Genomic DNA, 26,648 nt, shown 5'->3' with positions numbered 1-26,648 from the left:
CTTTCTAGGTTCTAGAACATCTTCAAACCAATAGGTTAACCCACATTTTTATAGTTGTGGCGTCAAAATCTAGATATCAAAGAGGTCAAAGATAAACTAAGGAAGTCCTACATTTGGCAGTGATGCAAAAAAGTTAAATCTTGAGTGACTATGCAAAAAAGATTATCTTGAGGGACCTTTCGAGTCAACTAGGTAACAATTTATCATAACTCATGGCAATTAAAACTTAAACTTCTTACCCGATAGTGGTGCATACCTAATAGGAGAGTCAAAAGATTATCCAAGAATATTTTGTCACAAAGTATCCAAGAAGATTATACATGCGCAGAAGCTACAAAGACCTCTCAGTGGCTGATAACTATTCAAGGCACAAAGCTCTAAGTCTGAACTCAATGGTTCATTTCAAGACTTGGACCACCACCGTAATTTGTATGGTGGTCAAGATAGACAAATAAAGCTAGTCAAGATATAGCAAAATTATGCAGCATCATTTGTTATACTTGTGCATTTAATTGCCGCGGATGCTTTAAAATATCATCTTCCACTGACTTTTTCTGCTACTCTGCTTCAACAGCAAAAAATAATTTTATAAGCACTTATTCTATGCTCCATTAATACACCAAAGAATTTTGTGGCTGACTATCCACTGCAAAACATGATTAAGAAAGACCCATCACTGTGCTATGTATCACATGAATGCACTGAATTGTTCACCCTAGAAGCAAAAGCTGGGTGATCAATAGTTCTATTTAGGTTGTTCAAGATTCAGATGCTTAGGATAATGGTAATGTCCAGCTTAATGGAATTATGTCCAGAGTTCTAAGGCCATCAAAACAACAACAAAAAAACCACATATCATTTTCTAGCTCGAAAAACGTAATAAACCCTATCAAGAACATGTCACACCTTTTGTGACTGCACTCGGGTCCTCGTAGAACCCAGCAATGATGGAAACGTGCCCAGGCCTCGACTCCGTCGGAGGACGGGCATGCGAGATTCCCCAGCGCCCCTTCTCCTTTATCACGCTCCTTAGAAACGGCGCCCTGAACCGTCCATCCGAATCTGGCTCAAAGAACTTGTCCGCACGCAATCCATCAGCTGGAACAAAGCTCAAGATCCAAACCCCAATCGGGAATCAATAAGAACGATGGCAGACATCGTCACCACGATCCAGAAATGAGAGGAGGGCGCCCGCACCTACGAGGAGGACGAGGCGCTTGGCGGGCGGGGAAAAGCGCTGGGGGACGGGATCCATGCCGTGGACAATGGGGGTTTTGAAGTAGATGTCGAAGATGCTAAGCATGTAGACAGCGTGGAGCACGATCCCCAGGCCCACCAGCCACCGTTCCCTCCGCTTCACCTCCTGCTGCCACCACCGCCCACCGATCTGACGGGCAGCCGCCGGATGGCCGTATCCCCAGGAGGATCTGCCCCCTCCCAATATCCCACCTCCGGCCATAGTCTTGCTTCTGGCGAACCAGTAACTCACTCTCTTCGAAGGGGAAAGGAGTTAGGAAAACTGGAACGGCAGAACAACGGGCTAATTCCCCTCCTTAATTAATTTTAGCATTCGCACCTTTATCATTTTTAATATTAATATTTATATTTTCTATAATTATTAAGAAAATTAGAATTTGATGTTCTAAATAAATAAATAAAATAATCGAATTGCTTGAATTATTCATATTGAAATGAATCGATTAGTCAATGATGTTCGAGCATGTACTTTGTTTTTTTTAATATTTATTTATTTTCTATTGGTCTCTATGGATGGATGACAAGTTGGTTAGAGCACTTATGTGTCTTGAGCTTATATACATTCAGTTAATATCAATCTGGTAACTATATTTGATAGTCGCGAAATATTTTCTCAATCTAAATATTTAAATTTATTTTATCATAATAATATTAATTTTATCAATAAAAAAATATAATTTTAATATTTCAATTATAATGACGTACGACGATGATGTTATTGGAAAAAGAACGATATTTTATTTAAATAAAAATAATTAAAAATAAAACCTCTTATATCAATAATAGAAGATAGAAAAGAGAAAAAAAAGATAATAAAAAAATTGGATAACTACCTAACTCTTCTAGCTCAAGAAAATAATTCTTTCGATAATTGGAAAATTCTATTAGTATTTTTTGAAGGTCCGAGTGCAAGAGAAAAAATAATAATACATGTAATCACATTAAGGCTAATCAAATAAATTAACTTTTTAGATTTGCATTATCAAACATCTTTCTTTTTCATTAATTGATTGTTTTCCTTTCTTTTAGGCAATTGACATAATAAATCAAGAAAAAATAAGAAATATTTTAGATGTTGTCAGTGCCAAATTTTCAAAAGAAAAATCTTAAACTAATACAAACTTTATTTAAGAAAAAAAATTATAATGGTCCCAAATCAAGGTGCCTAAGCAATCTTCTCCTCACTTGTCTTCTTTCACCATTTGATTCTTGTCAAATACCACATTGTAATGTTCTAATTAAATAAGGATATTTTTGGCATATATATGTCAAGCATGATTTCATAAATATAGAAAATATGAGCAAAGAGAATGTTAGGAATGTAAAAAATATTCATGGAAAACTCAGTTCTATTTTTATAAGAATATAATCATAATATTTGATGCACGATTGATTATATTTTTATTGGATGAGTTGTTATTCTTTTCGAATCAGCATAAAACTTATACGTCAAAGAATCGAACTAATTTCAATCATGCGTAAAAACCCAATGAAATAAAACGGAGAATTACTCGTTACTTTTATGGGTGTTAGGAATCTGCGTAGCGAGGAACACATAAAAAGATTAAAGATTGCCGCGATTCTTTGAATCCTGTCCGGTCCAATTCCAAATTCTTGATGGCGGAGGAAGAGCGGGAGGAAGCAACGACGGCCAAGGAAGCGGCGGAGGCGTTCACGGCCTATGAGATGCTGGCGGCCGAAGCTTTGGTAATTCTAAGTCAAAGCGGCGCCACGGTGTCGACCTCGGAGGCGCGGAATACGCCTCCTCCATTGCCTGCAGAAACGTAATCCGCTTTCTCTTTTCTTGAATCAACTGTTCCTGTGATCGATGTGCTTTTTGGTGTGGGTTAGCAGATCGACTCCCGCGAGCAACAAGAAGCGAAGGAAGAGGAAACAGCGAGTCATGGCCTATGTTCCCGTCGACGTCGTCGAGTTGATCTTGATGCGTATGAACCCCAAAGACGCCGTGCGCCTCGGCACATCGTGCAAGGATTGGACAGCCGCGGCCGCGCGAGTCGACCCGACCAAGCGGAAAGCCCCGTGGCTGCTCGTCCAGACGAATTCCAATACCACCTGCGCCCTGCAGAGTGTGACGGACCCGAAACTCTCGTTCAAGATCAGAATCCATGGTTTTGTGCTTCGACATTACCACTTCGGTGGTTCCTGGAACGGTTGGCTGGTGCTGCAGCCCAACCGGCGCGGTCAGATATCATTATTGAACCCCTTCTCTCGCGCACGGTGGGACCTCCCTATCCTCCCTCGCGGCGGCCTTCCGTCACGCTCGCTCTTTTATATGTCTTCGGCTCCGACGACCTCCGGCTGCGTCCTCTTCGTGCGCAAACTTACAACGCTCTACGTTTGGAGTCCGGGGCACGAGTTTTGGACCGCAGAACATGTGGAAGCCACAGAATTTAATTCGATTGTAAGCGTGCAAGGGCAATTCTACGCGATGAACAAAGAGGGGAGGTTGATAAGTTTCCGAGTATTCCCACTCCAGATCAAGGAGCTCCATGTGTGCCGACCTCCCGTGTATAATTGTTCCCGCCAAGAGCGGTTCTTGGTTGAATCTTGCGGGGAGATACTGTACGTGGTGATAGCGGAACATGAGTCCACAGAGATGAGCGTGTTCCGGCTGGATTTGAGGAACAGGGCGTGGGTGAAGACGACGAGGTTGGGAGATCGAGCGCTCTTCCTGCACTGGAAACAGGGGATCTCGGTGTCTGCTGGTGAAACCGGGTGCAAAGGTAACTGTGTCTACTACAGCAGTCGATACGACTCTTGTAATGTTTGGGCGGTTTATGATTTGGAGAAACAAAGCTTCACCCGTTTTCCGAGAAGACATTGCCCACATCGATCCGTCCATGACAACGTGTGGATCACTCCGGAGAATTGAGTTGGAAGTAAGAGTTCTTTCTATCAGAAAGTTTGACGCCAGTTCTTCTTGGTGACTTGACTGCTCAGAGCAGATTAAACTCTCTGAAAACGATTGATATTTTTTTGGACTCTTTCATATCTTGTCCTAGAAAAGATTTACGTTTATAATAATAATAATAATAATAATAATAATAATAATAATAATATATCCCTCTCAAACCTTAAAACAAAAGCAAATTTAAAACATAATCAATTATTAGCTAGCCTGGTGATGTATTGATGCTCTGTACCAATTTATCCGGTGTCTTTTTTCCTTTTTTTTTTGGTCCTCCGTGGATATTCTCTTTCCCGAATGGAGCAGAAATAATTCTATCGATGAGGTCTAATACTTCCTCTCGGTGTACTACTAAACATGCCAACAAGTAACATCGCGTTAAATGAATGAACTAAATGAACCATCATCGCATTGCAAGATACGGTCCAAAGCCTTGGATGCATATAGTGACATCAACGATCGCGCTTCTTGTCGAAAAGATTTCGACTCCTGCCGTGGAGTCCACCCAAAACAAATTAAACATATTAGCCGTCAAGAGGCTCACGAAAACAGACCAAGTTGCAGCGAAGGAAGAGCGGATGGGAGGGTCGATGGAGGCCCAAGCCTTGGCAGCGAGCACCATCGACGACATACTGGCCGACGAAGCCTTCGCATGGCTCGCCTACACGCTGGCCGCCGGCATGAAGCCGACCTCGGAGCCCATGGATCAGCCTGATCTCCCCCTTCTTCTCGATCGCCGATGCCACAATCCTCCTCGTCGACCCCGAGATGAGTAATCCTCCTCCTCGCCTTCTCTCAATCGTGTAGCTTCGTTTCTGCAACCGTAACCAACGTCTGAGGTGCGTGCGGATGAGCAGATCGACTCCCGCGACCGATAAGAAGCGCAGGAAGAGAAGAGGAGGGAGAGGCAATTCCGTCAACGGGTATGTTCCCGTCCACCTGGTGGAGTCGATCTTGATGCGCATGAATCCCAAAGACGCCGTGCGCCTCAGCACGGTGTGCAAGGATTGGAGAGCGACGGCGGCGCGATACGACCCGACCATGAGCACCACACCATGGCTGCTCACCATGACGCTGTCCAACACCACCTGCCGCCTGCAGAGCGTGGTGGACAAGGAAGTCTCGTTCAAGATCAAACTCCACGGCTTCCAACTCCGGAAAACCTACTGCTGTGGCTCGTGGCACGGTTGGCTGGTGCTGCAGGCCAACCGGGATGACCCGATCTCTCTACTGAATCCCTTCTCGCGGGCGCGGTTGGACCTTCCTGCCGGGGGGCCTGCGTCCGGCTTGTTCCTCTACATGTCGTCGGCTCCGACGATCCCTGGCTGCGTCCTATTCGCACGCGATCGTCGAGATCTCTACGTTTGGAGGCCGGGACACGAGACTTGGACAGTAGAAAACGTCGACCTCGGGGACTTCGACTCAATCGTCAGCTTCGAAGGGCAGTTCTACGCTTTGAACGACAACGGAAGCTTGCTAAGCTTCGAGGTGTTTCCTCTCCGGCTCACCAAGCTCGATGTGCCACCTCCCATCAACGATATCTTCGGCAATCGTCGCTTCTTGGTTGAATCCTGCGGGGAGCTACTGTTTGTGGGCATGGCGAGGCATCACTCCTCGAGCATCTGCGTGCTCCGTCTCGATCTAAAGAACAAGGCTTGGGTGAAGATGGAGAAGCTGGGTGATCAAGCACTCTTCCTGAACCGTAAACAAGCGATCTCGGTGTCGGCTGTTGAAGCCGGGTGTGATGGCGACCGAATCTATTTCAGTAATCCTTGCGACGATGACGTTATTTGGCGTGTTTGCAACATGGAGAGTCCTAGACTCGACTCGTTTCCAAGAACAGGTCGCCGACACAGGAGGTTTCGCGACCAGGTTTGGATCACTCCCAGCTTGAGCTGAGAGCCGAAAAGGTTTGTTGCGGGTCTGATGTAGGTTTTGGATCACTCACAGCTTAGCTTGAACTGAGAACAGAAAAGGTTTACTGCAGATCTGATGTAAACCTTCGTTGCATCTGGAAATTCGTAGAGTTTTTTTGTTTTCCTTTTAGAGGGAAAATGAAAGAAAATTAAGGCCTTTTCTGTTCGGATTAATCGGCGAGGGAATCTGTTTGCTTTTGATGTTATAGACAAAAAGTGTTATAATCTATTCTTTTTTATATTTTAGTGGTCAACCCAAGATGACAAAATTGATCTAACCCGGTCCACCATTTTTATAATCATTGCCAACTCGGTGATTTGGTCGGAGGTGAGTCTTGCAAAACTTGCACCGGGGAAGTAGGCACTAGAGAGACACTCTTTATCTATCATATTCATTCCGGAACTATTATCGATTGCAAAAAGATTAAATGTGTCGATGAGGAGTCTCTACATTAGACGCTATGCCGAAGTGGTATCCCTAGTCGTCATATGGAATCTTGTGAAGAAGTGGCCAAAACTATGGATAAACTTCACGGATTCGACTTTGATTTAGCTTTTAAATAAACACTTTCATCTAGCTTTAACTTAATTCATATAGCCAAGTGGTAGATGCTGTCATCTTCCTCTCTCTCTCTCTCTCTCTCTCTCTCTCAAACAAACAAATAGAACCAACTTTGTAACAAAAACAACCAGGTGGGGTCCCGCTGATGGTGGTCGCCACGGCGGCTTCTGCCACTGCTGGCCGTCACCGATGCCACAGGTGTCGACCCAATGGCTGGTCGTCAAAACGACAGAAGGGCCTTCCGATGGTCAAAACACAAACCAAAGGCAGATGGTGATCGGTCAGTCGATCTCATTCCTGAATGCATGTGTCCATTTGTTCAGCCTAACGTGAGTTTTATCATCTCACAGCTCTATCACTTTGATTTAATCCTAGATCAAAATTAAAAGAGTACGGGGCTATAATTTTTAGTGCATAGGATAGGCGGTAACAAAAAAAAAAAAAAAAAAAAATAGAAATCCAAAAAAAAAAAGAAAGGAAAGAAAATAATGACAACACAGATATACTGTTGTCAATCATCCAACGGTGTCCTCATCTTATGTTAAATCAAATATACAATAGATTCTGTGATTACTTGAGAGAATTATGAAGGATTTAAAATTTTATGTAAAGTGACGTGATACTTATATCCTTCTTACTCTTTTATTAAGAATATTCTTTTTATGTTGCAGACTCCTTTAAGTCGAAAATTGATATATGTGCCGTAGTTAGGATAGGAACAGAACTATACAATTCAGTCAAAGAGTAAATTAAGCATCGCCAGACCCTTGAATGGTCAAACTAATAGTTGCTGACGTCCTACACGATGACTTGGCAAAATAGGTCGACGACCATCCAAAACTTGGGTTGATTTGTTTGACCAGCAAGATAGCGTCTTCGATTCCTGTTTAAGCCAGAAGTTCAAAGAATGAACAGACGGAGGACGCAGCGCTGACGACGACGGAGGAATGCCACCACCCTCTTCCGTGGGTTCGAGATAAGTAATCCTCCTCCCTCTTCATTTTCTTGAATTAATCGTGTTGTTTTGCGTAGTTTTTTTCTTGAAATTGTAAACCATGCGGTGTATGTGTTTGCAGGTCGACTTCCTCGACTCGAGTAATAATAAGAAGCGGAGGAAGAAAAGAGCCCGAGGCAATGCCCCAAACGGGTACCTTTCCCTCGACATCGTGCAGTCGATAATGATGCGAGTGAATCCCAAGGATGCTGTGCGCCTCAGCGCAGCATGCAAGGATTGGAGGGCTGTGGCCGGGCCATTCGATCCACTCGCGAGGAGAACCATAACGCGGGTGAAAACCATTTTCCGCTTGCACGGTGTGGTAGACAAGGATGTCTCCTTCTGAATCAAAACTCCCCGGTTTCTCCGTTGAATGCCTTCGCTCGGGCACGGTGGGACCTCCCCGCCGGCGGGCCCGAACCCCTTTATGTTTGGAGCCCGGGACACAAGACGTGGACCGTGGAAGATACCGTACCGGGTCATCTTGACATGATTGCCAGCTTGGAAGGGCATTTCTACGATGTGAGTTAGCACGGCGTCAGCCTGAGATGTTTGCTCTCCGGGAAGCTCGAAGTGCCACCACCTCCCTTCGAGAGAACTTTCACCGCTCGTCGATTCATGGTTGAATCCGGAGGAGAGACACCGTAACAGGCCAAATCTGTTCCAGAAGTCGTTGATGATGTCCGTCAACTATATCCCGGTGGTCATATAGATCCATTTTTCCAAAGATAGAGAGACCCCTTAGCGTTGAAATCATTTTTCCAAAGAAAATTGTTAGAAAATTTTCAATCTGGATAATTATCACTTGCGACATTCGGGTGACAATAAGTTATAAACAGAAGAAAAAAAAAGGACTGATTTAATAAGAGTGACACGTCTAGTCTTAGTCTTAAACAAAGGTGGGAAGGTTGCCATCTCTAGTTTCTACTGGATGTTAAACATATGAGAATCAAAGAAGGAAACACGTAAACAGTAAGGAAAAAATATATATATCAAAGTATCGAAATATAATATTAAAAAATTACAAATATCAATCATGCTGAATTCACCTTTTGCCGAAATAGAACTAATCATATAAAAAATTTAAAGTTCTTGGCTAATTTATTTGTATATTTTATCAAAATATTAAAAAATTATAATATGGATTCATAGCAGGATTAAATGAAAGTTTAACCCGACCTAACCCCATCATTTTCCTGCCAGGTCAAAAGATCATATAACCTAACCCGTCGCCCGTAAAATGAATCGATTAATAGCATCCTCACCGAAATGAATCCAATGAGTTGTAGATAATCTAATTTATAACGTGATCAGGTTAGGCTAAAAGGAAAGTTTGACCCTACAGAGTCCCATCAATCTCCTGCCAAGTCGTAATCGAATGACACCATCAATTTGCATGCCATACGACAGATCATACGTGTGACATCACGTGGTTTAGCATAAAGCTTATAATTTAGTTTCGGCTTCCCAGCCGCCCTCGAAGACGAAGTAATACCGTGTACTTACATGTTTCGCATGCCAGCAAAAGCTTCCCTCACCTGCTCCTTATTCTATTGTACTTTCCTTTTACACGCCATTGATCAAACTTGGTAGGCCGACGACCTCCTCTTCGTCAAATTAGCACCTTGCAAACTATATATATATGGATAAAGAGCAAATGCTTCCCAGGAGAAGAGAAGGGAAGCAAGCTGTCATCTTCGATTCAGTTCCTTCTGAATGGAGCGGAGCAGCTCGTTCGGGATGTCGTGGGCGGATCAGTGGGACTACAGCGAACCGAGCGCGGCCTCGCAGAAGAGCAACAGCAGCAGCAGCAACCTGAAGAAAGGCATGGAGAAGACGAAGGCCGCGACGTCTACTGGCATTAAGAAGGTGAAGGAAGGAACTAGCCATGGCTTGCAGTGGATCAAGGACAAGTACAGCAAGAAGACCCAGAAGCACTAAAGTTAATTTGCCTGCAGCATAGCTTATACACAGATTTCGTTTAGTTATTATCGTGCTTTATTTCATTCTTTTGACGTAAAAAGTAGTGAAATGTTTATGTAAATGTAGGGAATATTTATTCTACCAGCCTTGCATTATGCCTGCTTTTATTTGCTTGCATGACTCATATCTGCGAAATTTTGCTGCTACCAACGGTGGAGATCCTTTGAATCAGATTCGAAGATTGCCCATTAAATTGGGCTTAGGTATTGATTCAAGTTAATAAAACCTGCAATTAACCCACGAAATTTTTATACAATATGGTGCCAAATTCTACCCATGAAAACCAAAATCGCTTTCATTTTCTTGATTTAATAATTAATATAATATTCTCATGTGCAAAGCACGTGCAACTACCTACTAATATCATTCTTAACCCACACAAATGAAGATGGTATGTAATTATTATATTCGTAAACTGCTAATTATAAGTAATTTCGGACGGGGCGGGAAGATTTGGAGACTAAACGGATGGTGCTGTTTCCCTTTCCCGCCTCAGTACGATTCAATTGTTTCAATCAATCAACAGATTTGATTGGGTAAGTATCGGTCCGTTTCAATCTCGATTGGGATAGGCGATCGTTGAGATCATCTTCCATTGCAGTCGTTAGAACGTTACGATGTGAACATCGCTCGGTATGTTTGTCATAAAGTGTTCGTCGAGGTCGTTTCCACCACCGTTTGCAACAGAAGCCAGCTCAGAAAGTTCTCGCGGCAGAACCAGCGATGCTCTCAAGAGCGATGACGAAGGTTTCGCGTCTCGGGAAGCCACCGCCTTCCTCCTCCTCCTCCTCCTTGTTCCGTTTCGTCAATGCCGTCGCTGTTGATCCTCCGCGTACGCGCCTCTCCCTCTCTTCCAACGTTCTTCTCCAGCGTGATCCTTGATTGATTCTTTTCTGTTTGATTGGCTGGATCGATGCAGTGCCGCTGTTTTACCACCGAACCCTTTCGACGATCCAACTCCATTCGTCGTCCGGTGAGCGCTTCTACCTTTCTTCTTTGTTGCCGGCCATCTTCTTAATGGGGGCGTTCGGCGCCGGATCGGTGCAGACCACTTACGCCGACGGCGATGAGGTTTGATCGTCTTTCTTACATTTACGAGGTCATTTTCATGGTTTATTTGGTTTGGAGTGTTCATTTATGCGGTTGGTTCCGCGGTTGGAGGATTACGATCCCTATGCTGCCACCGACTCCTGGTCGAGTTCCAAAACCGCGGATAAATTGGATAGGGTAAAGTTGCAATTGGAGGTGTTGCTGCAAATCAGAGGAATGGAGAAAGGATCCTACCCGCCCTACACCCTTTCTGCAAGGGGTCAGCAGGTTTGCTCCTGATGAACATTTTAACAGTGTTTCATTTCTACTCTGCTTTGATGCATGGTGCGTTTCTTCACATATATTTGGCTTGAATCTTCGAGCTCGTTAATTTGATTGTTGTATCTTATTGTTGCTTCTTCATTGGCCTTTATCACCTATGCATTCTTTTTCCTTGAAAATATACAAATTTAACACGAAAGTTGCAATGCAAAAAATGACAATCCCGAAAATATGCTCTGTTATTACTGGTGAAATTTCCATTTTATGGTACAATAATTTGCCTAATTTCAGGTACAGTTTGTTGGTAAACAAACAGTTTTCTGTAAGTAGAATCGCAGAAAGAAATACAATTCCTTTAATATTAACATTGGAGACTAATATGATGTTAACCTTTTTCTAGTTTATATCTCTCTACAGTACAATTGAAGACTCGATCTCCTATAGACCAAACAAATCCTTTAAAAATGGCTTCATTATTTTTTTGACATGATTACATCCTTTAAAAATGGTACCAACTTACCCAGTCTTAACACCAAGGTAAAAAAAAGACTACCTCATATTAATAATCTTAAAAAAATAGAAGTTATGTATCAAAATCCTTTCTCAGTATGATGCACAAATAGTGAAGGCTGTGTTTTTTTCTTGTCTTAGTGTGGAATCTTCTCTGGGAAATAAACTACTTTTTTTCTTATCATAGTTTAGACTCTTATCCATGAAAAACAACTACATTTAACCTTTCCTGCTACTTCTCTAACTGCCTACTTGCGTACAACATGTGCCTACTAGATTGATGAAATCGTAGACAGCATTTGTCTTATAATAATGTTCCATCAATACAGTAATCTTGCACCAAAATCTTTTTTAAGTTCACCCGCAAGATGTGAAGATTCAGATGTTGACAGTGAAATTTAAGAATTACACCAAAATTGGTATGGCTGTATTAGAGTGGTTGTTGATAACTATTTTAATCAAGCTCTGTTTGATGCATAATGCATACTCTAATGTACGAAACATATTCTTGAGATGGGTTACATTTCTTATGGTTTTCAATGATTTATTTATTAGCAATTTGTTTCTGGATCACTTTTCCTTGTTATTGGACCACTTGATGTATAAGTTGCAAGAATTTTTTAGGCTTCATGATTGGATCTCACAAGAAGATATGTCACTTTAAGGCCTTTACTTTGGATCTATGGGTTATGATCTGTAAATTCTATCTATATTCGCTGTTTTCTTATGAAGTTTCACCGAAAATTTTGTCCCACATCCATAGTGTCTATTTAAGTTTTGACATAAGGGAGGATAATAATAAGATCTATGACAGATTTGATGTAGGAAGGTGGGAATTAAGGAGGTTCAAAATAATGAATCAAATAGAAGGCTTTGCCATAAACCAGTTTACTCTGCAAATAAACATTGGTAAAATATCACCACACAAGATAAACCCTTCTCACGGACATGACATGCTCGCTGTAGGTATTAAAGATAGTTTCGTCACATCTAGACTCCCAGACCTTCAACCTAAATAGGAAAGAAACTGTTGGTATGAAGGATGAAACATGATTTATTACTGGCCACTTATTTGATTAGTCTGAGAGCTCTACAAATGTCATGACATTTATATCCTTTTTAAGCATTTTATTTTGAATTATAATTTTTTTCAGGCTAGATTTCGGTAAGCTTTTCCATTTGGCCAAATTGTTCTTCAGACTTTAAGTTCAATAAGACCTCTGGATAGGTAATTATAGATGTACTTGCCAGATGGATTATTAAGATGATCCCTGTTACTTAACAAAAGGCTAACCAAGAAAGATTTTTGCCTATCTTGATACTGATCCCATTCACTCATAAAATCTCAACCAGCAGATCTGATGTAGCTATCTAAAATTACATATCTAATTTGATATAATTGACAAGCCCTGGAATTCAGCTATAGTGCAATGGTATCTAAAATTATGTTCTCTAGGATCTTCTAAGCATAGTCATTATTGATCATTGTCTTCTTTGGTTTGTATTGTATTGCTCTGCAACTTGTCTATGGCTGCTGTCTTCTTGCAGTGTTGTTCATAGTGCCTCCTGTTGTTTCATTTAATTGGTTCAAGTTGAACACATTCTTTGTAGTAATGTAATTCCCAGCAATATATTCTTATAAGTATACTTGAGTTTCATTTGCTGTCTCCTGATGGTTAATACTTATGAAATGGTTGCATCAAATTTTTTAGGTTATCATGAAGTTCAAAATTCCTCCTACATGTGAGTTATCGCACATAATTATGGATCTTGTTAAGAACCTTGGTGACACGTCCAAGCAACTAGGTGGTGGTTCAAAAATTCATTTATATGCTTTTGACAGGTTTGCTTAAGCAGTAAACCAATTTTACAAGTTACAACTGCTTAAATCTATTTCTTAATTTGCATATTTAAATTCTTCTAAGTTTGTTTGATAAAAATTTATTTATAAGTGAGATATAGATTCTACCTTCATATATAGGGTTATTTATGTATATTATATTTTTATGCATGCTTTATAACTGTCTCATTTGTTTATTTGTACCTTTGACCACAAGATTGATATCTACGGATTCTTTTTCTCCTTTTATATACAAGTTGCTTAGTACCATCGCTACATGCAACCTCTAATTAAAAAGTTCATTAAAATCAAGTTTGTTAACATCTATATTTAAAAACAAATTCATTTGCTCTGACGTTTGTTCTGTTGGATAGTTTTCTGTCCAGAAAAAAGGAAAAAAATTCTATAAGAATGTGAATTGAATTTTCGGGTAGAAACGGTCTAGAATGAAAACATTAAGTTCAATAAAGAATTCTCTTAAGTCTTAACAATAATGTGGCAAATAGATGGTGACATGACACTATGATCATAAAGTGATAGTATCTAGTGAAGTCAAGAGTTTTATTGGGTTGATTCAATAACAGCAAATATCACAACTATTCAATTAGAACCCATCAAATGTTCGAACAAGCAATAGCAAACTCAGAAGTTTGGCCCTCATATGTGTCATAGATGTCTATTAATACACAATATTCACAAGCAAGGCTTTAAATCACATCCGGATATTGATTTTATTAATCCAATGGACCATGTTCATGACATTGAATCAAAAGCAAGAATAACATATGAATTGTGCCCACAGCAACCTATGCCCACTCTTTGGATGCTCCTTTTGAGGCATGCACATCTTTGCTTTAATGTCACTGGAACAGACCTACAATTTCAATTTCACATGGTTCATATGAATCTTCATGTATGTAATATTTATTTAAATTCACTTTTCTTTTTGGCGTACACAAGCCCTTTCAACTTGTATATTTGCCCAATCTCGTTCACTTTTCAGCCAGACTTTCAGGATGGGATGCAGATTGTCCATAGATAAGTCTACTTCTTTGTACAAGTTTTATAATCCAAGTTGAAGGACAAGATATTTCAAACAGAATCAGTAAAGGAAGTGCACTTAATAGACTTAAAGATGAGAATGAGAAGCATTAGTTCTGCAACTTCTGTTAACCAAGTAAAACACCAAAATATTGTAACAAGAGACATCTTGGAGCATATACATACCTCCAAAAAGCTATGTTTGTTTCAACTGCACAAAGGTGTATTTGAGGAAACTTTGGATTTTAAAGTATAAACATGCTCAAACTTGCCTTGTGACTTAGCACTTGGCAATAATAGGATTGCAACTGGATGATAGATCAGCTAACTACAATTTACCCAGATTTGGCTAATTACATGCCATATTCATTTAGATCTGAAACATGACTTCAACCCCACTCAAGTGAGTCCCTAAAGATATTCAATTGATTTCTAATTTATTCACTGACCCTCCCTGACCTGCACTGGCAGGAACCTCATGCCCTGGGTACAGCTTTCCTCCTTATCTCTCTCAAAAAAGGAAAAAAATTACAAATTATCATCAAAATTAGTTTCTTAATTTTGGTTCGTGATAAAATAAGTGTTAGGTTCTTGATAAAATTACAAATTATCATCAACAATTTGCTTCTGTGTGATTTTGGTTCATGCAAAATCGTGTTCAATATGTTAATTGGCTTGGTGGTTTGGAGGCCTGTATGAACTAGTTTGTTTTACTGTTATATAGTTTTTGAACCTCCAAGGAACCTCTACTAAATTTACACTTGTAATTAAATTCCTTAGTTTTTTTATATTCATCCACAATATAAGGAGATCTTGATAAGTAATGATATGCTGGAGTTGTTTTGTAAAATTAGATCATTGATTAGGAAACTCTCTTTCTAACAACTGAATCCAACTTATGGGAGAAGCTTTATCGTCAAGAATTTATGTTACAAAACTGTATAAATTAACAATATATGAAATATTAAACAATATAAACTAATATGCGATAAACTTAGAATATAAAAGAAGGGTAAGATAACATATATGTAAATAATGAAATGTTATACTCTATAGATAAAGTAATGATATACACAATTTTTATCTTGTCGTTACTTAAATGTGTGTCAATGACGTATGTATTCATATTTAAACTCCTGGATGAATACTGACATAAGCTCAATTCTACCCATTACAGAATATCTTAATATCTAAATGCACTTTGAAATACTAATTTTTTATAGTAACTTTAATGAGAAGATGTTTCTCGATTGATTTCCTTGAGGTTTCTATATATTTTCTCATTCTTTCTTTTCTTTATTTATTTGCTTTAATATTTGCCTCTATATAAAGTACAACCAATGGGTTTAGTACCTTAAAATATTTATCGGTAATGAGTTTTGAAAGGTCTGGATTAGGATTATCCAGGAGCAATACAGTTTGAACCAATGGAATCAGTCAGATCAGATTAGCAACAAAGTAACAAGACCAAGATTTGCACAACACTCCAGTACAGTTTAGTATGGGTCGAATTTACCAATATGATTTCTCCTGGAAATGCAATGTACAGTTTAGTACTGTTTGCATTAATGTCCAATATTTGAAGTTTATTCTTTTTAAATATTATGTTTCATTTTATTCTAGCCTGTCCTTTTAATGTTATCATTACAATATTTTGGTATGTAGTGTTCATTGGTTAGTGTCAGTTCCTGATTCTAGAAAATTTTATTTCTGTAGCATATATTGAAGTAGATTGTTGTTCACTTCCAAATAGTAATAATATTGATGATACCGATCATGCTCGCCTCCTTTTTTTTTTATTTCTTATGATTACATGAATATCAATTCGACCATCTGTACAACTATGTGACTTCAATTTGCTTTTTTTCTTACTTATAATACTCAGTGCAGCTGGATGGCGAATAGCTCTTAACCCTTCAGAAAAGATTGGGGTTTCTGATGCAACAAATGAGGGTGGTCTTTCCATACTGATAATAAGCTCTCTACATGAGTCAGATTTTTGTGTCAGTAACCTTTATCTTAGACTTTGTTAATGTGTTTGAATGCTTCTAATAAGGATCCATCTTCCTCTGTAGTAATGGTTAAACTGTTTTTATTAGGTGATTAAGTTCATTAAACGGGGAATGTATAGTTTCAGAGAGCTTGATGCCATGGTTAGTGCATTAAAATTAGCTGGTGAGCAAGCTAATATAAAAAAATCATCAGGAAGCTACACAAAGGCATATAAGAGAGGTGATATTTATCCTGAGAAAACAGTGTCTGCTTTAGAGACCATGGGTGTGGTAGTATATGGACTTGACGAGACTTCGGGTATCTCTTTGGATGGTACAATATCCTGGGAGAACATGGCAGGATATGATGACCAAAAACGGTAAGTATAACATATACATATATATTTGTTGTTTTGTTCCAGTTGATTGTTTACCACGAATTCATTTGTTGAAGTTAAACTGGAAGATGCATATCTACAATGCAGTTGCTATTTTATCTTGCCTTATAGGCAGAGTATTTAAATAATCATCTACAAGCTATATGCTCCTAATTTGGTGACAACCCACTTACATCTTGTATAGCTGCCACCTCTCTGGCTGACATTTGTTCTAAATTGCAATATGCTTTGTGATTTATATGATGCTTTGTTTATGCTGTGTTGGTTTCACAATTAGCTGGGAAACATCACCAATGCCTCCTTTTTGGGTATGGATACGTGCTCAACACAATCTCATTAGACACTATGGTAATACAGACAAATTATATCTTAAAAATGTTCTTTATATGCTTTGTCAACCCATCATTACCACAGAGCTGCATAACTGATTGACTGCTAGTGATCCACTCATGAATAGTTTCAAGGAATTTTTATTCTTGTATCTGAATTTTTGACTGGATTATATAAAAAACAAAATGTTTTGTTGCTTTGATCTTTGTTTTTATATTGTGATTCAAGTTTGATATCTAGCAAGTAGTTGTTTTGATTGGTGATATGTTTTCCAATATACCGTTACTTCTTTTCTCAAGTTAATCTTAATACTTTAATCCTATTATTGATCTTTTGCGAACCACTTTGTTCGTCATGTTTAAAAGATTTTATTAGATGAACCCATCATATTTAGTTAATTTTGAAGCATTTTGACTGTGAATTTAATATGAACATAAACACCCCTCTAAGTAGCATTCTGCCTTGGTGTCTCATCTAATCACATTGAAACCATTTTTTATATATTCTAATCTAAAAATGTTTTTTATAGGATGTTTTTGTTCGACCATAATTTTCTTTTCACCTTGTCCTTTTTGATTCATGGGTTGGGTTTAGGTCGAGATACAGTGCCCCACTGTGGCATTGTCTGGGTAAATGTGTTTAAGGCATATTCTTTAGCCAACAGGTCATGATAAGCTACTACATTTCTGGTTTGGTCATGTCCAGAGGCCTTAATGAAATTAAAAAGATGTAAAACTGTCAACTAAGGTGAAAACATGCAAGCACTATTTTTTCTCTCAATTTGAGTCAATAATATCTTTGATTTACGGTTTACACACACGTACAAAGTGACAGCTTTACCAAAAAAGAACACACATACAAAGTGACATCTCGCTGTAGCTCTGATGCCTCTATCCTCGTCACTCCCTGTTCTGGGTGGCACCATGAGAACTTCTAGTGAAGCATTTTGCTTAGGCTGAAACTGGAAACTTTGATTGTGTTTACTTGGTTTGGAAATTTGTTAATGATGGTGCATCATGTTTTATTCAGTTCCATTGATATATTTTGTTTCGAACATTAACTATGTGTATTGGATACAGACATATATTTTGTCATCTTCTCGTCAGTAACTATGAAGTATCATTGCAGATATCAGCCTTTTCATTTTATTTGATAGATTCTTAATAAATTGTTATGTATATAGCAGAATTAATGTGACTGAATGTTTGTAGGGAAATAGAAGATACTATACTATTGGCACTTCAAAGCCCAGAAGTATATGATGAAGTCGCCCGTGGTACCCGTTGTAAATTTGAAACAAATCGTCCTCGAGCTGTGCTTTTTGAAGGCCCTCCAGGTTATTTGTTAGACCAAGTACTTTTCTATATTTGTGGTATATAATCTGTTAATTAAATATGTCTTCATAATGGCTGGTGAGTTGACCGATGGTTTAGTTTGCGTAGCTCTAAACAAGATTCATAGTTTACCCAGTATTTGCGTACTTCTAAACAAGATCCACATGAGTACTGTCTATATTTGCATAAACATAGGCTATATATGCACATATCGGACTTAGATTTGTGCTAATGTAGATTGCATCTATATGGATACTCCCTAGATTCATGATGATTCATTTTATAATTTCCTGAACCTAGGTTAGAACCATGCTAATCCAACCTTGATCTACTGTTCTCCCTGCATTTCTGTAGTCTAATTTTTATATAAGTGCCTCAAATAATTTGTTAATTTTTGTAGTATATTGCTATTTAAGCAGTAAAGTAATGGTCTAGCTTGGAAGCATGCTTCTCGGAGTGCTACTGTCAATTGACAATATGTCCACTACAACTATCTTGATCTTAGTACAGGAATAATTTTACTGAAAACATTAGTTGGTCTGGAGAGATGACTTTGATAGGTTGGTCATTTGAGATGTCCATGAGTATATTGTTTGAGTGGATGATGATGAGGATTCCAGCTTGCAGCTTGGATTTGTTTATCATTGGAGCATCGCTGTATGCAAGACTTCATGAAATATTAGTTCGCTAGATTATGTAACAATTATGGGAGTGGCTATGCCAATAGTGACAGTCCATCTTAAGTTGGTTGGTCTTCCTTTATATGGTAGCCTAGTAGGTATTGGTTATTATCATATAGGTAGGATGGTATGTGACAGCTTAATGGTGGTGCATGAGTTGAACATGTATATCAGCATGAGATCACCTTGACGAAAGGGCAGCTCTTGATGCTGTTGATATTCGAAATAGATCAGAATCAACAAATATTAAACATAATAACAGAAGAGGCTGTGAATTCAAAATGGTTCAACTTCAACCGTATCCATCTACATACAGTTGGATACCGACACACTACTACTAATGAATTGCTATACTGTACTGAGCAGTGGTATCGATGCATGGGTGGACCATATGTCGGTATGTACATGATTCTATGATTGTACCAACACATTTGTTGGCATTGATGTAACGTATATTGATACATCAGTATGTTTGATTTTCAGAATAATATTGAAAAATGATGAGAAATAAAGAAAACCTTTTTTGGCATTTTTATCCTACTTTAATGATAATTTTATCATATTTAGATAAAAATAATGTGTATATGAGGCATAAATAGATGAATAGGGCTATGATCAACTCTAAATACCCCCAATTTATGGCTAAATATAAGAGAAAGAACCTAATTGGGACGAAACAAGAGAGAATGGCCTTAATCACATTTAATCTTTATAAATATGTATCAAAATACCTCTAATTATATGCAATGATAAATAAAACATAGAAAGCTAAATATCTTCAAATTGGATAGAAATTCCACTTGATTCCAAATTACAATCCCTTTTTTATCCAAATAAATATTTTGATTATCACTAATCATTGATTAGGAACTTTAATTAGAATGAGAGTGAGAGAGGGGGAAGGAAGAGATTTAAAACCCCAAAGAGGTTCCAATGCACAATTTGAAAAAGAGTGAGAGGAGGAATGGAGAGGGATTTGGGTGTCAAACTTGAAGCAATCTGGGTAAATATTGATTAACTTCCTATTGGTACTGACTTGTATCAGTTGATACAGCATGAGTTTCCACCATATAGACAGATATATCACCTATATCAGTCAATTCTATTTCTTACGTATCATCCATTCAGTACATATTGCCCATTTTGTACCGTTTCAAACAGTTTTATTAATGACACTCACCACTTGAAAGGTTGGTCTCAGATACTGTTTTCTTTAACGTATCAATTTACTACATATATCTTCATGAGGAGATCGAGGAAATCTAAATCTAAAGTAGATGTCAGCTTAATGTGAGACAACTTGGCTTACTAGGATAATGCAGATGTTGACTGATGTTAACCTTAACCTTAACCTTAATGAGACAGTTAAATAGTTGATGGATGTGGGAGGTTTTCTAATATGGAGACCATGTATCGTGCATTATATAGACCTGATACTGAAATATATTTTTGCACATCGGTAAAGAGGACAATTGTGGCAATCACAATACACATATTCCTCCAATTTGTTGATGGATAGAAAAATAAGGGCAAGGGAATATAGTTAATGATTTAAACGATAAAATAAAGCCTACATTAGACCTGAGTCAAATACAGGTTTCTCATTGTTGCAAACTTACGCTCTTACCACCAACTTTTTGCCCATGCTTTCTTGTTATATGCACTATTATAGAGCTTAAAACATATTTTGACTTATAGTTTAACCAAAGATATTTAAGTTAGGTTAAGTTAAATAATAGTTTTCAAATTGGTCTATTTGGTACTGGATAGTGTGGCCTGTACTGATCACCAGGGAATTATCATGTGTGTATGCATGTTTAATATAGATGGAGAGAATGTGTTTTTTCAGTTAATTCTTGTTGGACAAAATCAACTATTCAAGAAAAAGGATTACATGTTACACTTTTATTATGTATGTATATATTATGAATGGTTCTTCTTTTTCTTTTGGTATTTAAATTTTAAAGGGAATGATCTAAATGTTTAATGAGAATGGTGTGAAGATAATGCAACCCCGATACTGATTGCAAGTGAAGTATTGATGTTTAATGATATTTCACATGTTATTTCATTAAGAAGATATTTTACTGTGTAGATTTTATTTTCTTCTAGTTGCTCATATTTCTTTATGGTATATGTTGGAAAACTACTTATATCTTGTTGATTTGGTCCTTTTATTTTGTGTGATTGGATTATTCGGAGACATGTAACCTTTTATAGTATATTGGTGAGATCCACCATGAAGAAATTCTTGAACACAATTAAAAATATTTTAAATAAATATTTATTGTAACAATACACTTTATATACTATTATAAATATCATAAACTTACGATCTTGTTGTTATTGTTGTTTTTGCTGAATATCATAAACTGAAACTTACGATTTTGTTATTGTTGTTATTGTTACTGAATATCAGGAACTGGGAAAACTACTGCTGCTCGAGTAATTGCTAAACAAGCAGTATGTAACGTATTTCATAGCTTTTAATTGATTTGTTACAACAATCTGCTCATTTTCCAGAATATTGCTTACAAAAGATTTGTTTGTATTTTCAAGTTAAATGATGGTCCTTTTACTTGTCTACTTGTATTTATGTTGGGGCTTATTTTTTTTATGTGTGACATAAGATGCCACTCCCTTTACTAAATGAGCTTCGATAAGAAGTTTGTTTCAGTGAGATGTCAGTTATAACAATTATTTGATTGGCAATAACCCTATGTTTCACTATAAATGGTACCTAGTTTCCAGCCGGTGAAAATTGAAGCATGAGAGGCAACAATAGTAATAATATAGTAGTCTGGATGATGGTAGAAATATCTTTCTCATAAACTCAAATATTATACTTGGAAATACTACAGGATTAATGATAATTTTTCTTTATGTTGTTAAGTGCAACTACATTCTTCACAAGTTTGGAACACCCATACTTCGAAAATACATCATGGTATAGTGCTCTTTGTTGACTCTTTTTGGTTTATTGATCAGAAGTGCAATAGAAGGTGGAGTTAAATTTAAACTAAAAATGAGGGCTTGTAGGAATACATTACTATGTTACATTGCAACAGGGGAATGAAGCTCTGGAATTATATACTTGGAAATGATCTATAAGAAGAACAATAATGTCTAATCTGGATTGGGCTGTTATTTTCTTTATGAAGTCTCAAATAAGCAAAATGTTGTCTACTTAACAGATATGTTAATTGAGGAAATTATTTACAACTGAATTAGTTCTGTAGGACAGTTTAGTCAAAAATATTAGTTCTATATAATTCAATCATTATCTCTGAATATTTTTTGTTGCTTTAACAGGGTGTTCCGTTGCTGTATGTGCCTTTGGAAGTTATAATGTCAAAATGTTATGGTGAAAGTGAGCGTTTGTTAGCCAAAGTGTTCTCTCTTGCAAATGAGCTTCCATCTGGAGCAATAATTTTCCTTGATGAGGTACATAGCTACTTTCACATGGAATCCTCGGACAAGCATGAAAAAGTTGAACTGGCAGCAACTTCTATATGTGGTGGAAATTAGTAGTATGATACTGGGCCTTGTGTAGAGTGGTAGTTTTTTTTTTATAATAAATTGTTTAGTCCCACACAACGGACTTGCAGTGAAATGACAATTTTCATAGATGCACCTATAAGATACGTTTTTATAAGTGCACAAATAATAAAAAAATGAATAGATATATTATTTTCAGGTGGTATACATTTGAGAATTTTTTTATGTAAGTTTTTCTCTTTTGTGGACAGAAAATTTAAATCTTAAAAATTTTATATGATTGTTATTAACTTCTAGTGGGATTATTTGTGCATCTTTACCTTTTAATGTCTATAACTATTCAAATGAAAAAATCCTTGCAAGTAGTTAATATGTAGAGATTAGACATGCAGGAGTTGCATCACCTATTATGAACCAGCATGGAGAAAAAGGGATGGTCAATTATTTATTTAAAAGTCAAAATTGTGGGTTCTAAACATTGATGTACCATATGGATACTTAAATATCAACACTTAGTAGTGAATTGACTAAACATTGAGGTACCAAATAGTATTTGTTGGGTTTCTTAATTCAACAGCCAACTTCTTTTTCTATAGGTTGATTCTTTTGCTGCTTCTCGATGTAATCGAATGCACGAAGCTACCCGTAGAATTTTGTCAGTGATATTGCGTCAGGTTGGTAAATATTTATTACTTAATCATGTGCTTCATCACTCAGTAGGGCCATGCAAGAACTCCATCTGTAGCCGCTTTTTTATTGCCCTTGTGTTGTTTGCTTTTTCTTGAAGTGTATCCCCAAGAATCTAGCTTTGGTGTCACTTATATAATATGTTCAGTTGCTTAAATGCAGAGTTCTATTGCAAAGATATCTAAATCTTACCTGTGACTCATGGAAAACCTGTTGTTTTAATTCTTGATTTAAGGAAAATTATCAGTGGATCTTTTTTTTCTTTTCCAGTATTTCGTTCACATTTAACCTTCTCTTTTTATTTGTTAGAAACTTTAAGCCAACAGAAATTTTCATGAAATCTTATATGTTCCCTCTTCTTTTTATGGCAACTTGCTGACTTGGAGATTCAAGTATGTATCTGTACTGATTCTCATTTCCAAACACTAATATAAGGTGGTGGTGGAGAATTCAAGTTTTCTAACAGTTTGGTTTTCATGCATTTTTCATAACTTTCACAGGAACAGTCTCTGTTTGCTTGCAGGAGGGGTAAGGGTGCATTGACTCTCCAGACTCCACTTTGGCGAGAGCCCTAAGCATTGTGCTGCTTTTTATATATAATTAAGAAATTTTACATCCTGAATTATTATGCTTGATCAAATATAGAAAACAGAACCGTCGATTTCTTTTGGTACTTTTATTTGTATTCTTGGTCAAAATTATTTCCGCATTGGCGCATATGGTGATATTACTATATATAAACCCTGTAGCTTAAAACTGTTTATGTAAAGTTTTATCTCTCTGTGGAACTCAATGTGACTTGGAAGGCTAAGTGGGTTAATGATTGTAAAAGAAAAATGTAAAAATGATGAATCAGAACCAGTGGGGTTAGTTTGAACTTTGAAGGTTAGACATACTCATAGAAGAAAGCTAGTCCATGTGTTATGGTGAAATTAAGCATCAATAGCTTAATAATTCTGGTTAAGGATAATTGTGCTATGAGTTCTTTTTCCTATGGTCACTTTAGAAACTTTCAATTGTAAGTGCCTTTTTTGGATTGGTCTGTGGTACTTCAATCGTTTAATGCATATATCTGTCTTTTGCAGATTGATGGTTTTGAGAAAGAAAAACAAGTAATTGTTATAGCTGCAACAAATAGAAAGAAAGACCTTGATCCTGCTCTTATTAGGTAATAATATTCCAAATGTATTCCATATTTAGTTGATTTACATTTTTCAATTTTTATGAATTTTAGTCTAGCTAAATTTTAATTCAGATAGTCAAAAGCAGCCTGATGAATCATAGTCCTTAATTTCTCATCTTTACTTCTAGCCGCTTTGATTCAATGATTTCATTTTCCCTACCGGATCAACAAACCCGTGAAGGAATAGCTGCTCAATATGCAAAGCATCTACTCAAGACAGAAATAATTCTATTAGCCGCAGCTACGGATGGGTAATGCACAAGTCAAACTTCTTTTCTGCTTTTTTTGTATTTCCTAATTTAATTTAATTCATTTTATTTTCCTACTGTGGTTGTAAAGATGCACATTTGAGTTTAGTTCATCTAAGTAGATAGTGTTCCTAGTGAGATTCATCATTTCGGGTATCGAACTTGTCTTGATTATTTATTGGACTAATGCATATTTGTCAGCACTAATATATTAACACAGTATGTCAGTATACCCTAGTGTTTTGATGATGAATAAAAGGAGGGTGAAGAGGAAGGAACGATGGAGACACTGCGGAAGAAGGTAGAAGGAAGAAGGAAGAAGGAAGAAGAGAAAGTTATGGAGGAAGAAGAAGAAAAAAGAAGAGGAGGAGAAGCAGCAGCAACGAAGAGGGCAATGGCATTGTATGTGAGAAACATGAGCTTTAAATTATCTATTTTAACACTGAGTTAGATAGTAGCCCACCATTTTTTATTTTTATTATTTTAATCAGACCATTTGAAACGAGGGTGGTCCTTGTATCGACTGGTATGTACCTTATCGTTTTGGGTGGTATAGTAGTCATCGATTCCTCATTTACATGAGAAGGGAGATGTGAAAATTTGTTTAGTGAGGTAATTTTGTATAAAAAGTCCAAGAAAAATTAGATCGCCTTTGGAAGGTAAACTTATGTCAAATGATAAAGGTTTATGAAAGTTGGATGAAGATGTTGAGCAATCATAATTGACTCTTACCTTCTCACTATGTTTAGATGATTTTTAGATATAGCTAAAATCATTTTTAGTTTTAATATTAGGAAACAGTTTGAATAAGTTTAATATTGCCTTGGGCTTTTCTCTAACTATTATCAATTTTTTTTCTTCATTAGCAATGTTAATATAATATATATTTGCTAGATATTCAACAACTTTTTTTTAGTAACCTAATCTTAGTAATATATCAAGTGCAGAATAAAGCATAGAAACTTTTTGGAGATATAGATCATGTAGTTTTGGTTTAGAGATCATGTCGGGGCCTGCAACACATCCTTGTGAATCTTTTGCAATGACGATAATGACCTAACAATTTGGAATATGTTTGGACCCCACATCCACCGGTTAGGGATCTTGATGATTTGATAGCTATGAAATGTTTGTGATTTGATAAGTATGTTAGGATTTAATTAGATACCTTTTCTCGGGTATAAGCTACATTTTTTAGTTTCAATTATGATATTTTCTTTGAACATTTAAGAGGGTTGAATTTGTACCTTTTACTTAGACATGCATTAAATGATCAATTTCATTCAATTTATAGTTCCTATTATTTTTACTTGTGAAGTCGAACTGGTTGGTGACATCTGGTAAGCTGTAATTCCAATTGATTCTTTTGAAGACTAGAGTGTATGTTTAGAAAAAGAAAGGATTGAAAACATAGTTTTATGGAAGACATGCCTTAGTGTTCATAAGAAGATATTTTTCCTCTTCTTAAATTATGTATATCTTATTCCCCTTTATTGCATGTTTGCTTTTCTATACATATCATGTGTAGAATGTCTGGAAGAGATATTAGAGATGTCTGTGAACAAACGGAACGACATTGGGCATCAAAGGTATGGCTCTTATCAAGATGGTCATCTTTTTCTGTGGCTTTGGTACTTAGTGTGAATTAATGCTTATGGTAGCTGATAAGAGGCCAAGCACCAAACGATGCTACTCGAAGAACAACGAAACTTCCTCCTATCGAGGAGTATATTCATAGTGCTGAGCAGCGGCGTGAAGCTTTGTTGTTGGATATTTCAGGGGGTGATAAATGCCCTAAATCTTGTATTTGAAAAAGTTTTTGTGGATTAGTTAATGAAGGTGGACAACATCTCCTGTAGAGAGTTCAGATAGATTATTGCAGTTTGATCCTCAAATAAACATCTAAATAAAGGGAACATAAGATTGACTTAATGCATCATCATGGATAACTAAATA

The 26,648-nt window shown here is 37.2% G+C and overlaps 4 protein-coding genes across 5 annotated transcripts in view; 3 read left to right on the top strand and 1 right to left on the bottom strand.

The window, feature by feature from the left end:
- Positions 1 to 1,539, bottom strand: part of LOC135594730 (GPI ethanolamine phosphate transferase 1-like) — a 37,854-nt gene extending 36,315 nt beyond the window's left edge. For both annotated transcript variants that reach the window (XM_065085212.1, XM_065085213.1), the window contains exons 1-2: positions 1,198 to 1,539; positions 907 to 1,098 (exon numbers count right to left, since the gene is read on the bottom strand). In XM_065085212.1, the coding sequence (XP_064941284.1) occupies positions 907 to 1,098; positions 1,198 to 1,459 (454 nt within the window). In that variant the 5' untranslated portion in view covers positions 1,460 to 1,539. The remainder of the gene's footprint in view (positions 1 to 906; positions 1,099 to 1,197) is intronic.
- Positions 1,540 to 2,874: 1,335 nt separating this feature from the next.
- On the top strand, positions 2,875 to 4,150 carry LOC103970016 (F-box/kelch-repeat protein At1g57790-like). The gene is made up of 2 exons (XM_009383640.2): positions 2,875 to 3,041; positions 3,112 to 4,150. The coding sequence occupies exons 1-2, from the start codon at positions 2,875 to 2,877 to the stop codon at positions 4,148 to 4,150; spliced, it is 1,206 nt and encodes a 401-aa protein (XP_009381915.2).
- A 477-nt stretch (positions 4,151 to 4,627) lies between these two features.
- LOC103969714 (F-box/kelch-repeat protein At1g57790) lies at positions 4,628 to 6,341 on the top strand. The gene is made up of 2 exons (XM_009383350.3): positions 4,628 to 4,958; positions 5,044 to 6,341. The coding sequence occupies exons 1-2, from the start codon at positions 4,765 to 4,767 to the stop codon at positions 6,083 to 6,085; spliced, it is 1,236 nt and encodes a 411-aa protein (XP_009381625.3). The 5' UTR covers positions 4,628 to 4,764; the 3' UTR covers positions 6,086 to 6,341.
- A 2,954-nt stretch (positions 6,342 to 9,295) lies between these two features.
- Positions 9,296 to 26,648, top strand: LOC135594729 (uncharacterized). The gene is made up of 14 exons (XM_065085211.1): positions 9,296 to 10,473; positions 10,561 to 10,712; positions 10,803 to 10,958; positions 13,175 to 13,305; positions 16,229 to 16,346; positions 16,443 to 16,714; positions 18,274 to 18,398; positions 21,496 to 21,539; positions 22,389 to 22,520; positions 23,171 to 23,248; positions 24,347 to 24,429; positions 24,573 to 24,695; positions 26,221 to 26,281; positions 26,354 to 26,648. The coding sequence occupies exons 1-14, from the start codon at positions 10,365 to 10,367 to the stop codon at positions 26,501 to 26,503; spliced, it is 1,734 nt and encodes a 577-aa protein (XP_064941283.1). The 5' UTR covers positions 9,296 to 10,364; the 3' UTR covers positions 26,504 to 26,648.

The sequence above is a fragment of the Musa acuminata genome, chromosome BXJ1-10 (genome assembly GCF_036884655.1).
Source record: "Musa acuminata AAA Group cultivar baxijiao chromosome BXJ1-10, Cavendish_Baxijiao_AAA, whole genome shotgun sequence".
Lineage (NCBI taxonomy): Eukaryota > Viridiplantae > Streptophyta > Magnoliopsida > Zingiberales > Musaceae > Musa > Musa acuminata.
This window is presented reverse-complemented; position numbering and strand designations above follow the sequence as displayed.

What these genes read in the sequence shown, in the direction of transcription:
- LOC103970016 (XM_009383640.2), top strand. Translation starts at nt 2,875, where the DNA reads ATGGCGGAGGAAGAGCGGGAGGAAGCAACGACGGCCAAGGAAGCGGCG. An exon ending in CCTCCATTGCCTGCAGAAAC is followed by an intron (nt 3,042 to 3,111) that starts GTAATCCGCTTT and finishes GTGGGTTAGCAG; the next exon opens with ATCGACTCCCGCGAGCAACA.
- LOC103969714 (XM_009383350.3), top strand. Translation starts at nt 4,765, where the DNA reads ATGGGAGGGTCGATGGAGGCCCAAGCCTTGGCAGCGAGCACCATCGAC. An exon ending in CCTCGTCGACCCCGAGATGA is followed by an intron (nt 4,959 to 5,043) that starts GTAATCCTCCTC and finishes GCGGATGAGCAG; the next exon opens with ATCGACTCCCGCGACCGATA.
- LOC135594729 (XM_065085211.1), top strand. Translation starts at nt 10,365, where the DNA reads ATGCTCTCAAGAGCGATGACGAAGGTTTCGCGTCTCGGGAAGCCACCG. An exon ending in CTTACGCCGACGGCGATGAG is followed by an intron (nt 10,713 to 10,802) that starts GTTTGATCGTCT and finishes CCGCGGTTGGAG; the next exon opens with GATTACGATCCCTATGCTGC. An exon ending in CAATAATTTTCCTTGATGAG is followed by an intron (nt 22,521 to 23,170) that starts GTACATAGCTAC and finishes CTTTTTCTATAG; the next exon opens with GTTGATTCTTTTGCTGCTTC.